This window comes from Typopeltis vanoorti, chromosome 18, assembly GCF_054136105.1.
Source record: "Typopeltis vanoorti isolate ZY-2024b chromosome 18, IOZ_Tvanoo_1.0, whole genome shotgun sequence".
In the NCBI taxonomy this organism is placed as follows: Eukaryota; Metazoa; Arthropoda; class Arachnida; order Uropygi; family Thelyphonidae; genus Typopeltis; species Typopeltis vanoorti.
In genome coordinates this window covers 265474-280855 of record NC_143566.1, presented here as the reverse complement: position 1 = coordinate 280855, position 15382 = coordinate 265474, and the positions used below count along the sequence as shown (strand labels likewise).

The 15382-nt window shown below is 36.7% G+C and overlaps 1 protein-coding gene across 1 annotated transcript in view; it reads right to left on the bottom strand.

Annotated features, from left to right (window-relative positions):
- Window positions 1–14297, bottom strand: part of LOC150096455 (uncharacterized) — a 154182-nt gene extending 139885 nt beyond the window's left edge. Inside the window, exon 1 of the mRNA XM_090408615.1 lies at window positions 14171–14297. Within this exon, the coding sequence (XP_090264741.1) occupies window positions 14171–14239 (69 nt within the window). The 5' untranslated portion in view covers window positions 14240–14297. The remainder of the gene's footprint in view (window positions 1–14170) is intronic.
- Between the last annotated feature and the right edge of the window lie 1085 nt (window positions 14298–15382).

Sequence of the window (15382 nt, the reverse complement as noted above, 5' to 3'; positions counted from 1 at the left end):
ATGTGATGGAAGGTTCTGTGCTGTTAGGATCACTACTGTTTCGTTTTTATATAAATGATATCGGAAACAATCCGAAAGGAAATCTTGAGTTACTTGCCAATGATGCAAAATTATTAACATCTGACCTCCATGGAGTCAGACTCATCGTGGGAGATACACACTATCACGTAAAGCTCATCCAGCCATGCCTTAAACTGATTCAACGTGTCTACATTCGCAAAACACTCAGGAAATGCATTCCACTCTCCATGTAAAGAACCTTCCCCTTATTCCTCTGCTCACACCCTCTTTATACAGCTTCCAGGCATATCCCCCCTGGCTCTACTATCCCTCCCATTCTACGAAAAATTTCTTCGACATCAACCCGGTAGCAATCCTTTGCCAACTTATAAGTCTCAATCATATCCCTCCTCCTATTCACAAGGCTTTGCAATTTACATTCTCTCAATCTGTCCTCATACCCCACATTCGATAGAGAAATAGCAAATCAAGTGATGCGAGAGAACTTGCAGGATGACTTAAACAGGCTGTCAGTATAGGAAAAGATAATGGGTATCAGTTTAATGTGGAGATTTAATCAAAATGCATAACTTTATATTAAGTTATGCATTTTGGGATAAATTGATTGCAAGCTGTGTACCACAATGATGGAACAGTACTCCAGGAAATAGATGATGCTAGGAATTTGGGAATGGTAGTAGATGGTGGTAGTAAGAGAGCTGAAGTTTAGAGGACATATTGTTAAGGTTGCCAATATAGCTCTTAAGTTTATTTGGCTATTGAGGAACACACTAACAAGTAGAGATAAGGTAGTTATTATTCCTCTTTATAAGACTTGGATATATCTACATCTGGATTACTGTGCTCAGGTCTGGTCTCTTTGGGATGAGGAAGTGATGGAGAGGATTCAAAAATGAGTGCCACGATGGTGAATGGTCTGTGGAATGCACCCTATAAGGATAGATTGAAGCTATGTGGATTGCAAAGTATGTTGATAGGTGAAAAAAGGAGATATGATAGAAATATTTATGCTACTTAAAGAATTTTATAGGATTGATGCAGGGGAAAATGTTTCAGCACTTGGCTAAAGGAGGAAGTAGAACAAGAGGTCATCTCTCTTGAGTAGAAGTGTGGTTAATAAGGATGTGAGGCCTGGATTTTTCTCATGGATGAATTTTCTCATGAATGAATGGAATAATTTGCCAGAATCAGTTGTGAGAACATTGTCTGCAAATGAGTTCAAGGAGAGGTATAATAGATTGCATGGATAGTTTGAGTAGCCTGCAACAAGTCCTCAGATAATACTAATATAAAATGCAACAAATGTTTGTACAAATTGGCCCAAGATATGGAATTGCTCTTCCAAATTTCGTACATTTGTTATGCATATGTAACAAGAATTTTTCTGTATCAGCTTGCCGAATACTAAAGTAAAACCAAATATATGGTGCATCTCTAATCACTAACTCCATTTTATTCCTGAACCCTTTTTATTACCAAGACCATAGATGCATAATCTTGGTAAGAGTCATATCTATCCAATGTGACCATGTCACTACAAAATGCAGCAAATCTAGACTAGAAATATCAGCATTTGCTGAAATTTACACAAACTGAATAACAATTTGAAAACAGAAACTAATGCCACATCAATTGGATGCTTAAAAAGTGTTCAGCTGGCTATTCCTTTGACCAAACTTTATACTTTCAGTCTCAGAAGAGGGAAAGATTACCATACATTCTATCCACAGGAGTGGAAAGAAAGTATGGTAATCTCATTGCACAAGGGTGGAACAAAGACTAATGTATCCAACTATCATCCTATGAGTATCTCTGCATTGGTGATGAAGAAAATTTGGTTAGAGCTTGCATACGGAAATGGTCTGAAAAAGTCTATACTTTGCCCATGTACAGCATGAGTTAATAAAAAAAAATTCATGTTTGAGCAACTTGTTTCACATTCTATAATAATGTTACCATTGAGTTAAGACAATAGGAATGGATATACTAATGGATATATATATATATATATATATATATATATATATGATTCTTTTGGATTTTGCTAAGGCTTTTGACAGGGAAGACTACTGCATAAATTGGAGAATATGGATTGAATTATAAATTATTAGTCTAGATGAAAGGATAGCTGACTGAAATATCAAAAGTGGTATATGGGGATGCAAGTCTACAAGATTTAAAGTAACCAGTGGTGTACCACAAGGATCAACTGTTATTCAATTTCTACATTAATGACATTGGGAAGGATTTGACAGGAGACAGCAGCTATTTGCTGATGATTGAAAGATAAGCAGAATAATCAGTAATACAACTAATATGCAATATTTGCAGGATGATTTCAATAGGCTGGACTTGTGGGCATGTGAAAATGGCTGTTAGCTCAATGACAGTAAATAAAAGTCATGCACTTTGGTGTGATTAGATATCCAAGGTCATTATATTGGCAGGATTATGATAGAAACAATTGATCAGGCTAGGGACCTTGGAGTTTCAGTACAAGTCTAAGTTGAAGGGTCATACAGCAAATACTGCAAAAACAACTCACAGGATAATTGCAATGCTGAAATGAATCTTGATGTGTAAAGATAAGAAGTAATTTTTCCCTGTTTACAAAACCTCACTGTTGTATGCAGGTATGGGGTGATTCTGATAGTGTAGGGATGCAAAGGAGTGATTTAGAAATTATATCAGGATTACGGAACACAGAGTATGAAGACTGATTGAGAATTTGTGGTCTGCAGGCACTAGCAAACAGGAGAAAGAGGGATGATGTGATTGAGACACACACACTTCTAGAAGAGTTCATACAGGATATTAATACATGCAATTTTTCATTTTATGGAGGGTGCATCCTTGAAAGCTGAGAATGAATGCCAACAAGAAAGGTAAGAGCGTGATTTTCCTCTCAAAGTGGCATATGATTAGAATAGACTGCTAATGGATCTGGTAGATGCAGTAGTGTGAATGAGTTCAAGAAAAGAGAGGGCACTCGTGAGTGAAGCGTGGCGGATGTGCGTAAAAAGAGCTCTGGATTGAGATAAGTATTCTTGGAATAATTAAGTATATACGAGTATCTGTTCGAGTAAGAGCTGCTGTAAAAGTTGTGCTCTGGCAATATTATTAGTGTGGGGGATTTTCATTTGCCTAAACTTAATTACAAATTCGTTATTATTAGACCTTAGAGCAGTACTACTGGCAGAAAACATGGCGGCGGCTTTGTCATTCCATGATTTTAATTTAGACTTCAGTCGTTTTGTTAAGTATGAGGTATGCTATATCTATTCTTTCGATTACATAAATGATTTGTGGATGTTTAGGGCGGATGGAAGGAGGGTGCGTGTGACCTGAACGAGGAATGCAAACATGAAATTGATGATAGGAAGTGTTAGTAGCGAAAATGTCATAGGGAAAATGAGTGCACATAGGAAAAAGAAGGATGGTGTGAAAGAGAGGCGAAAGAATGTTAAAAAATCAGTAAAAAAGAAAATGAGTGATATAAAAACCATAATGGATGTTAAAAAGGAAGAAAGTGAGGCGAGAGTGGCAGAAGGAAACGAAATTGAGAGAACAAATGAAACTGGAAACGCCATAATGCAGGAACCGAAAGAATGAATGATAGCGAAAGTTGGATGCATGTTGGACCGAAAATATGGAAGCACAGAAGGATGAATGAGAGTGAAAGTGAGAAGAGGGGGTCGAGAGTTAGAAAATTAGAAAGATTGAATGATAGAGAGAATGTAACATGAGATTCGGAAGTTGAATTGGATTGGATGAGGAAAGAGATGAAATTGATGCGGAATGATATTTAGAAAATTCGGGTAAAAAATATTAAAACAGATCATGATGGCACGAAAGAGTTAACAGGATGCATAAGGTATGTTTTCCAGGCGGTAAAATGAGTAGAGTGATTGAGGCATTGGATATGAAGAGCGAGCAAGCAAAGGAGTGATTGGTTTGATTGGCACGAATGATTTGACAGAGGACAAAGAGAGTGTCAGAATGGATATCAGGAAACTGCTTGAAAGGATAAAAGAGAATAGTGGGTGGTATCAGTGGAACTAGCTGTGACAGGAAGGGTGGTCAGCGTGTTGCCTAGGTATGACTGTGGTGAGATGAGGCGGAGAGCAAGGATTATGAATGATATGCTGGCTGAAATGTGTGAGGAGATGGAAGTACAGTTTGTTAATGTGTGGAATGAGTTTGAAGGAAGAAGTGAACTGTATGAGAGCGATGGACTGCATTTGAGTAGTTATTGTGTGAGTCGCTTGGAGAGACTGCTGCTGGAAGGTAGAGTGAGAGAGAATGAATCAGATCAAGCGGGAAGTGATGTGGAAGAGCAGGAGAGTAAGACAGGAGAGATTGAAGAGGTGGTTATGAATGAGGAAGTGAGTGGTATGAGTATTGAAAATGAGAGAAATGGGCATGCAAGAGGAGCAGGGAAACGGGGAGGCTCAGGGTGAACAGGGATACACAGCGTGAGAAAGGTGACAGCATGTATAGAGGAAAGGAATAACCTAGGATCAAGAGGAAACAGTTGGAATTGAAAAGGGTTTTAAAATGAATAAGCAGAAAGGGAAATAGCCCCAGTCGAGCATGGAGAAATTACATCGAGTGGGTGGAATCAGTGGCACTAGCTGTAGATCCAGAAACGATCTGTTCTGTTTGTATACAAATGCTAGAAGTATAAGAAACAAGGCAGATGAAATGGTTACATTAATTGCATCTGTTCACCCAAACATTGTCGGAATAAGTGAGACATGGTTGGAAGAGGACAACATCTTGACAGGAATAGAGATGGAAGGGTATGATGTGTTTCGTGAGGATAGAAGAGGTAAAAAGGGAGGGGAGTGCTATTGATGATAAAGAAAGAGTTATGTCCATACAAAGTAAAGATGCAAGAGGGAAATAGTGCCAGTGGTTTTGAGGCAGTATGGTGTGAGATAGAGGTCAATGGAATAAAATACTTGGTTGGATGTTGTTATAGACCAGGTAATGTGGATGGCGGTGATAACGAAATATATAATCAAATTAGCCAAACAAATAAGAAAAGGGGTGATCATTATGGGCAATGTTAATTATGGCAATATAGACTGGAATGATGAGATAGCAACTGGTAGTAAAGAAAATGAGTTTGAGTTTTTGAGGGATAACTACCTCAGACAGTATGTAACAGAGGGCACGCGAGGATTGAGGGTCTTGGATTTGGTCATCTCATCAGAGCATGTAATTATAAATGAGGTGTCAAATCATCCACCAATTGGTGAGAGTGATCATGAGGTGATTACCTGGGTGGTTGTCAGCAGTGTGAGGACCTCTGTGAGAAAAGGGTATATGTGGAACTACAAGGGAAGTAATTATGAAGAGCTCAGAAGACAGCTTGCGTGTGTAACAAGGAATGAGGAGTTAGCTGGAAAAGAGATCAATGCAGCTTGAGGGATTTTCAAAAACTATCTAGTAGATGCAATGTCTAAATGAGTGTGTTTAAGACACTGTATGATGAGCTGTGTGTGTGATAAAATGACCTCCCAGATGAGTCTTTGATTCCATGAGGTCTTGGGGTAATAATAATAATAAAAAAAGGAATGACAGCTGGTGTATTTTTTTTTTAAAGTTTTTTTCACTTGGGTATACTATAAGCTACAGATGCCAAAGCATTATATCCTTGGTTTAAGTTGATGAGTCTCTGGACACCTCCAGAAAGTCCAGAGACTCATCAAGGGAACGTGTGCCAACAGCATCGAATGAGTGATCCTTCCAACCACTAACTGCACTCAAACTTGCTTAACTTTTTGAGTGAGCCATTAGTAGCAAAGGCTCTACAAATCAACCAACCTTTGTTGGCTTGCACGTGATGCCATTTTATGACTGGACTACATGTATATAGAGGCTAATGCCTTCACATAAATTGCCTTAGTATCCCATAATGCAAAGCACATATCCTTACGGACATGTATTGCATTAAGGAACAGACCACTACCCAGATCGGGTTCAACTTTTATTGAGGTCTCATCAGTGGGAGCCAGACCTAGAAGTGATAACAAGGTTGAAATAATGCAGAAGTCATATGTCATATACAACTAGTCAAAAGGTGTCACACCTTATAACTAAAATACTCTGGATTACAGATAGATGTTGAAAGTTTTTTCACTTGGTTATACTATAAATTACAGATGCCAAGAAATTATATTTTTGGTTTCATCCTTTATCCAAGTATAAACAAACAAGGTTTGTGAGTGAAGTCACTTCATGACTGGACTACTTAAAAAACTACTATTGTATAAAGAGGCTAATGACTTTACATCAATTGCCTTAATATCCCATAATGCAATGCACATATCCTTAGATATGCATAATGCTATGCATTAAGGGAAGGGCCACTATCCAGACCAGTTTTGAACTTTACTGAGGTCTCATCAGCAGGATCCAGACCAAGAAGTTAACAAATTTGAAACAGTAATGCAGAAATCATGTGCACTGCATTATGGGATACTAAAGGAATTTTAATGTGAAAGATTTAGCTCTAGCATGATTTGCTCAATTTTTCTTATAGAAAAATTTGTCAATGAATACCTAATTGAAACTCGCAAAGAGAAGGCTCTATATACCTTGGCATCAAGGAGGTAAGTCTCTCTCTAGATATCATAGCAATGCTGGACAGGCTATCTATACAACTTCCATGCTTCATTTTCTCAACTGGATTACTGTTTCTGGTGTTCAAATCCAAACATCTGTACTGGCTGCATCACTTAAAACAATTCTTATTAGGTACAGACAACTTCATTCCCCATTTGACTTTAAATTCTTATCAAAATTTTCCTACCTTTGGCTATGAGTAACAAGAATATGGTTTATACAGAACAATATTCTTCTGCATATTACTGTGTATTTACACAATTTTTGCTAACCTTGTAAAGATGGCAAGTAAATATAACTAACCTTGATGATTATTTCTGAAATTCAGTTTACAAAAAAAATAATAAGTATTATTATTACTATTCATGACACCTCCAAGGAGTCCAAAGACTCATTGCGGGAGGACACCTACTGTACAACTCTCCATCTCCACCACTACCAAACCTCTACTACCAATCAACTACATCAGCGCTATCCACTGCCCACCATTTTTCTGCATATTACTGTGTATTTACACAATTTTTGCTAACTTTGTAAAGATGGCAAGTAAATATAACTAACCTTGATGATTATTTCTGAAATTCAGTTTACAAAAAAAATAATAAGTATTATTATTATTATTCGTGACACCTCCAAGGAGTCCAAAGACTCATCACGGGAGGACATCTACTGTACAACTCTCCATCTCCACCACTACCAAACCACTACTACCAATCAACTACATCAGCGCTATCCACAAGTATTTTCTGTCTGTAAATTGCATGTGTTCTGAAGGGCTGATTTGTCTGTATGCGGGATGAAAAATCTGAGTTTCTGGGAGAAAAAACCCTGCTATATAATAATAATAATAATAAATAACTAATTCAGTATCACTGTATAATGCTTTGATGAGGCTGCATATGGAATCACCTGGTGTTGAAAAGGATGAGGAGAGATTGGAAAGGGTCCAGAGATAAATCTCTAAGGTGGTTTATGGTCTCTGGAATGTCAAACATGAAAACAAACTGAAGGAGTGTAATTTGCAACCTAGTGGATAGGAAGAGGTTGGGGGGGGGGGATTATGAATAAGATATACAGTGTGGATGAGGTTTTTTCATAAAATGGGAGGAAAGATTTGGAGAACAACATGCTGCATTTCCTAAAAGTTATAATAAAGATGGTGTGAGTGGGATGAGTAGGTTTCTTGCTTGGTGAGTGGTAAGTTATTAGAATACATTACCTGAGAATGGCAAGTATTTGGAATACAAAGCTGAGAGTGTGGCTAATGAAGAGGAAGTGAATGCACTTTAGGAATGCATGAAATGTATGACAAGCTATATAAGTAATAGTGGAACCTTCCACAATGAGTCTTTAGACTGTCGAGATCCGACAACAATAATATTATATTAAAAATATTGTAACTGGTACTAATTCCAAGAAAAATGTCACCCCTCTGTTTCAATTCCTTCCTGTTTCAGACAAAAATGGGTTTGCATATTTTTAGCTTGTTCCAATGACTTATCAATCCTGCTAGCTCAAAAAACAAGAGAAATCTTATATTTCTGAATTATTCTTAAGTGCTCATGCTTACAGTATTATTAATAATTACTGCAAAGTAATTATTAAACACAGTTGTGCCAGCCATATGTGCGACGCACACAGGCACCAAAGAGGAGGAAATACTTTTAAAAAAACTTTTTTTAAAGTGATTTTTTTATTGGAGGGGGAGGGATCACTAACTAAAGTTTTGCACACAGATGCCGGACACTACTGGCATGCTACTGGGTATAGGGGTACCAACTAAAGTTTTGCACACAGGTGCCAGACACTACTGGCGCACCCCTGTTATTGAAGTATATATACCATTACATATTGTGATATATTAAAGAAAAGTATATATGCTGTATAGCAAAGCTAATAATAATGGCAAATATCTGTTGGATTGCTGCTTAGAACATGGACTGTTTATTCCTAACATGATGTTCCAACATAAAAATGTTGCACAAATTCACATGGAGAGAAGAGGCAAGGAATAAGAAAAGTCTCATTGGCTATGTCATTGTTGATAAGGATGTTTTCTCACAGGTGCAGGACACTAGAGTGTACAGAAGATTTGAAATTGGAAGTGATCACCATTTAGTCCTGAGCAGGATAAAACTGAATTTCATATGGAAAAGAAGAACATGCGAGAAAGTTTTAAAGCGAATAAAAGTTGAGCAGCTCACAGATGTGAACTGTAGACTAAAATACATAAACAGTATTCAAGAAAAAATGAAAGAGTTTGAGAACAGAAACCAAACCATGAAGATTCAGTGGCAAATCCCGAAGAAAACATTGATTGATTCAGCCAGAGAGGCATGTGGAGAGGTTGTCTGCAAGGATAGAAAAATACCATTATGGTCCATAGCAGACACAGGAAGTTAAAGAGGCAGTGAAGGAAAAGAAGAAAGCATATCAAAAGTTCCTAGTAAATAAGTCAGCTTGTGCTCTTAGAGAATACAGAGACAAATGTAAGAAAGCTAAACACTGTGTAAAACTAGCTAAACAAGTCACGGGAAGACTTGGTAAAAACACAGAAAATAAATATCAAGAATGTGGCAAGCTATTCTGGAGGCTGTTGAAAAAGCTCCAGAATAAAGGTGACATGAAAACTGGAGAAAAAGATATCCTTGATGTATGGAGTAATTATTATTATTTGACACATCCAAGGAGTCCAAAGACTCATCGAGGGAGGGCATCTACTGTACAACTCTGTCTCCGCCATTCAATCCACCAACTACAATGAACCGCAAATACCATTATCATCTACACCAACGCCATCAGCTGCCCACTATCACCACTAGTATTTTCACAGACACTCACAAACATCTAGGAATGTGTTGGTAGAGTTAATCTCAGGTGGTATGGTAACTTAAACAGAATGGGAAAGGAAAGATTAGCAAAACAAGTGTTCCCTACTAGGCTGACAGGACCCAGAGGAAGACCAAGCTATAGGTAGATTGATAAAGTAAAAAGTGCCTTAGAAAACAGAAATATAAGATAATCTGATAATGTTGGAGTCTTGACAGGTAATAACAGATTGATTTGGAGGAAAATTGTAGAGAGGAAGTTAGTAATGATATAAGTATTTCATGTAGTACTATCATATCCTGTACACCCCACTGAGGATAGATGTCAGGAATTTGATGATGTATACCTACCAAATAAGTGAAATTTCAGAATCGATCAAGGGTAATCAACTATTCCTGTACTTAAATTATGTTAATAAACATCTCCATGAAGTCTAACAGGAGGCATCAACTAACCATTATTCACGTAATAATATAACTTATCTTTGAATATTCACCAACACAAACTCTTGCCATCCATTTCTCTCATTCACCACTCTCCAAGCAAAAAACTAATCCTCATGCTGAGTACAACCATACTCTTACACACTTTCTAGGAAAATATTTCCTGTGCATTAATTAATCCTATACAATTTTTTTAATAACTTACATTTCTATCATACCCTCTCATTCCCATTTATAAACAAGACTATGACGCATAAATATTCAATTATTTTCAGAGGAATATTTCACAGATATATCACTATTATCTTTGTCATCCACTGGCCACATCTCCATCACTTTCTCATCACAGAACCAAGATAAGTAGATGTCATCTAGATGTGGCCATTTCAAGCTTTATAATAATTTCCCTGCTTGTCAATGTGATATATCCAGATAAAGTGATGAGCTACTTCCTTAAAATGGTCTACACTTCAAACCCATCCCTGCAATCACCACCAAATGACTGAATTTCCTGCAATTCTCAATGTGCAGAACTAAGTGATATAATCTTTTCTTCCTAAACTGGTAACCATTATCATATGCCCATATAGCAAGTCTAATTCATTCTACAAGATCATTATCTTTTTGATTAACAATTGCTCTATTCTGTTTTACATAAGCAAATAAATGTATATTTCTCTTAAATGAATTCGTAAATTAATTATAATTAATTTACAAATTAAATAGCAGCAACCCACATTCTGATCCTATGGCACATTGCTACTGACCAGCCTTCTTCTGGATTCAACTTCTTCATATACTACTTCTTTATGTCTATCCATTAGCCATCCATCCCAATTTGACCAGCTTATGTAACAGAGTTATAAGATATCTTATCAAATACCTTAGCAAGGGAAACAGTATCACTGTGTAGCCATTCTCTTTATCCAACTAAACTCTCATAGTATAGCAATATATACCTTTGAAGGAAGTGTGCTGTGCATTATGCAATATTTAGACAACTGATATTATTATTCAGGCCTCCATGGAGTCAAAAGACTCATCACGGGAGGTCCTTCCTAGGATAAACTTTGTTTTTTCCTTAAGGAAAAACAAAGTTTATCCTTAAGGAAATATTGGGACCTCCTCATCATGGGAGGTCCCTCTTGGGAAACACAAAGTCCATCATATCACTCCTTGACCGTTCTCACTGTCACCACTATCAGGCAATGCATTCCTTGGTTCAACCACCCTCCATGCAAAGAAACCACTCCTCCCCCCCACCTCTTGCTCACAGTTTCCTTTCATAACTTCCAGGGATGGCCTCTTGTCATCACTCCTTCCTGCTGTTCAACCAAGCGAAAGAACTCCCCAGTGTCAACCCTGTAACCACCTCTCAACAGCATAAAAGTCTCAATCATATCACCCCTCCTTTTTCCAACCACCAAACTCTGCAGTTCACATTCCCTCAGCCGATCCTCATAACTAACATTGTGCAGTTCTGAACCCATCTTTGTTATCTGTCTTTGTACCCTTTCCACAGTTAATTTATCCCCTTCAAATCCTGGAGACCAAATCTGAGAACAATAATCTTAAGTGTGGTCTGATCAGAGACTTATACAACAGAATGATAACTCTTTTATCTCTGCAAGTCAGTGTCCTTCTCATTATTGCAGCAATCCTCTGTATTACCTTCAACACCTTTGCAATATGTCCCCTAAATTTCAGGTTTCTATCAATCATCAACCCCAGATCTCTTGTCTCCCCTACTTCCTCAAGTATAACTCCTCCCATAGAGTATGCAGCGTATATGAAACAAGAGCCACTGTATGCAAGTATCCCAAGGTGTGAAGATACTTCATACAAACTCAAGGATTAGAATTCTTTTTGAGTGCAATCAAGTCTGTTTATTACAAAAGTAGTAATTACTAAGACATGCACTAATTTCATAAAACTGTGAAGCAGTCCCTGCTCCATGGAGCATCACATTCCCATCCAACTGTTTCTGCCCTTTGACTGACTTCTCCAATACCTTACTTTCCACTCGAGATACGGATTAGTCTATAACTTGCTACCTGTCATGGAGCCTAATTTATGTATTAAAGCTATTTTGCACTCTTGCTGCTTTCATCCTCTGCATAGAGTGGATGAATATTAATAAGCAGTTGGCATTCTCTTTAGGCAATATTACTACTTGAGTGAGAAAGAGGTGGAAGCAGAGATGAACAAAAGTTATGCCCAACAGCTTTTGCAATGGATCAGAAGGGATGAATGCCAATGACAGACATGGTTAGTTTTCTACATTTAAATGAGAGTTTTTGAATCTGCTGGTATGAACAGGTTTTCTGCATACTCTAAAAGAAGAAAGGGTTACCATGTAGAAGACATATTATTAAGCTGTCTAGAAAGGCTGGACAATTGTTTATTTATTTTTTCAATAGTGAAACAGATTCTTGGATGTTGACCATTGTGAAAGAGAAATGTATCTGGGCCATGAAGACAAATCAAAAATATATTAATACATCTTCTGACAGAAAGCTTAAGTGGGACTATGTCAAGGACGTCCTTTTCAAGGCTCTAAAGAAAAATTGGTGGTAGTATGAATGCATTGCAGTACTCTACATAATTTGTTTTTCCAAGAGAAGTAATCTGCATGAATAGTAGATTAATGGAGATTTTTTTTTTTTATTAAAGTATTAAGGTATCATTTCAAGGGTATATTGGTGAAGAGGAGTGAGAAGTCATAACTGACCATAACATTAAAATTTCCAACATGAGATTTAAAATCGAATCAGTGAAAACATCTTCAGTGCTTGCTCATTGAATATTCCAACTCAAGATGCTATTTTCCCTCCAAACAGGCTGAAGATCAGTATTTATTACCCTTTAGTGACTCAAAAGGTACAGTTTCATCTCTAACTATGATGTTTCTACTCCCATTCACTCAGTGCCATACACTACCCTTTGAATGTTGACTAGATCATCAGTGAATCGACACATTCATACTAAGTGCTGAATTTAATAACTGTACTTTTTTTTTTAAGCCACTAATGGATTGAGAGAATCAATAATGGATGGATAACAATGGGCAGACTACAAAAAATATGGAAGAATAAAAGATTAAGCAAAGAACTGAAATTAAAGATATGTAAAATAATGATAATTCCCACGGTACTCTATGGCTCAGAATGCTGGATCTTAAGAAAAAAGAAATGGATAAACTCAATGCTTTTGAAATGAAATGCCTAAGAAACATCAATAAAACAAACTGGACAGAAAGAAAAACAAACGAAAAAGTCATAGAAGAACTTAACTTTAAAGAACCAATAATTACAGCATAAAAAGGGGCCAAATAAGCTGTTTGTATACGTTTTAAGAATGAACCAAGAAAGACTACTAAACATATTATTAAATGGCAGAATTGAAGGACAGTCCAGCAGAAGAAGACCAAGAAAGAAATGGATTGATAACATTTAAGAAAACACCCACTTAAACTCAATAATAAACTTCATAAAAAGACAGTAAACAGAAAAAAATGGCAAAAAATTCGTCGTTGAGGAACTCAACCCACCATGAGCGGAAGAGAAGTGACTGTTTTTTTTAAGTATAATTGCCGATTGTGTATGACAATATGATAGTACTGTGGAGAAAACGCTAATCGTTACTATATGAAAGGTTTTGACTTATGTAATTTCTTCCGATTTAAAGCAGAATGAGTTATGCTGCCTAGTAGCAGGAAATCTAGACCTTGCCCTTTGTGCGAGTGTGTATGTGTGTGTGAATTTTTTTTTCTGAAAATTACAACACTATACTTTTTATTGAAAATAAACTATAGGTTTGTTCGTTTGTTAGCATGTTTGTTTTTTGTTACTGTACCCATGATTACAAAACGCGATCGTTTTAGAAACCGTCTGCTCACAGATACCGTGACTTTTAACTTACGTTTGACGAAGTAATCGGAATTCCAATATTTATATGTTCATTTTACGAACTGCGTGCGCGATGAACCACACCAGGAGTGAAACTACCTGAAAAAGGGAAGAATTTCAACGATCTGTATATGTCAAATCAGGTGCGAATAATACTTATGGGTGGATATTAGTCAAATAACTTTATCGGTTACCAGCTGTTGAATCAGATATAAGAACCATACTGTCGGATATATATCGTGATTAAATATAAATGCAGTATATTCACACGGCTCATTTTATTCAAATAATAATAAAAGTTTCAATCATTCAAAAATAGCTTAAGTTCCAACTTACAGATGTTAAGCCGACATCTAAAAACGCTGGTTTCCGAGTCTTTATATGTGAATGTACCCTCTTTAACATCTTGAGATGGACTTTAAACAAAATCAAAAGTAGCACAGTTAAGACACATTATCAACACTATTACTAAATGTTATCCCAGGCTATCGTAGTTCCACCTACACATGCATTTCCGGCAGTAGACGGAAGGTCACAGCATCATCTATTTCAGTTTCAATGTAAATCAGAAATTTATTTTTGAAAACACTACATTATCATCCAGTTCGTTCATAAATTCCTTTTCCTTATTTCCTAGATCTACACGCCAAACAACACGAATTACAGCTGGAGTAAACTCTTACGCACTTTTCTTCCGAAAAATAAAAATACATGACGTCTTAAGAAAACAGCCAATTACAGAGAGAACACTATACTAAAATTATTATTATTATTAATATTATTATTAACCATAGACCTCCATGGAGCCAGCAGACTTATCGTGGGTAGATAATATTTATTATAATACGGGAATAAAACGGCGTTAGATATTTTTGTTGTTATTATTATTATTATTATTCCTGACCTCCATGGTGTCATAAGACTCATTGTGTAATAAGTTATATGATTCATAAATATTCATTATTATTTTGTATCAAGTAACTAAACGATGTATGATTTTAAAATAATAAATTCGTCATTTAAATTATTGAATAGTAGAGCCAGTGTAACCAGGCATAAATGATGAAGGTAGCAAAAGAAAAGAGTGAGAGAGTTAGAATGATTAGTCTTTTGCCACGGTATGACAGTGAAATGTTTAAAAGGAGGGCTATAATTGCAAATGACTTTATGCGTGAGTTATGTATGACGAGTGGTGTGGAATTTGTGGATGTGTGGAGTGAGTTTGATGGGCGAAAGGATCTATATAAGATGGATGGCTTGCATTTGAATGGTTACGGTGTAAGAAGACTTGAGAAAGTGTTGCTGAATGTAGTGGATGTGCAAATTCAGGGAAACTAGATTCGTTAAGGGGGGGGGGGAGTAGAGATACAGTCCTTATGGAGGCAGTTGAATGTAAGAATGAATATAATATACCAGAGCAAATAAGGACAACAAATCTCAGTGGGACAGTTAATATAAGGCATCAAGGTAGGGTTGGGGCTAATGGGGGTCTTAAATTCATGTACACTAATACTAGGAGTATTAGGAACAAGAAGGAAGAGTTTTTGG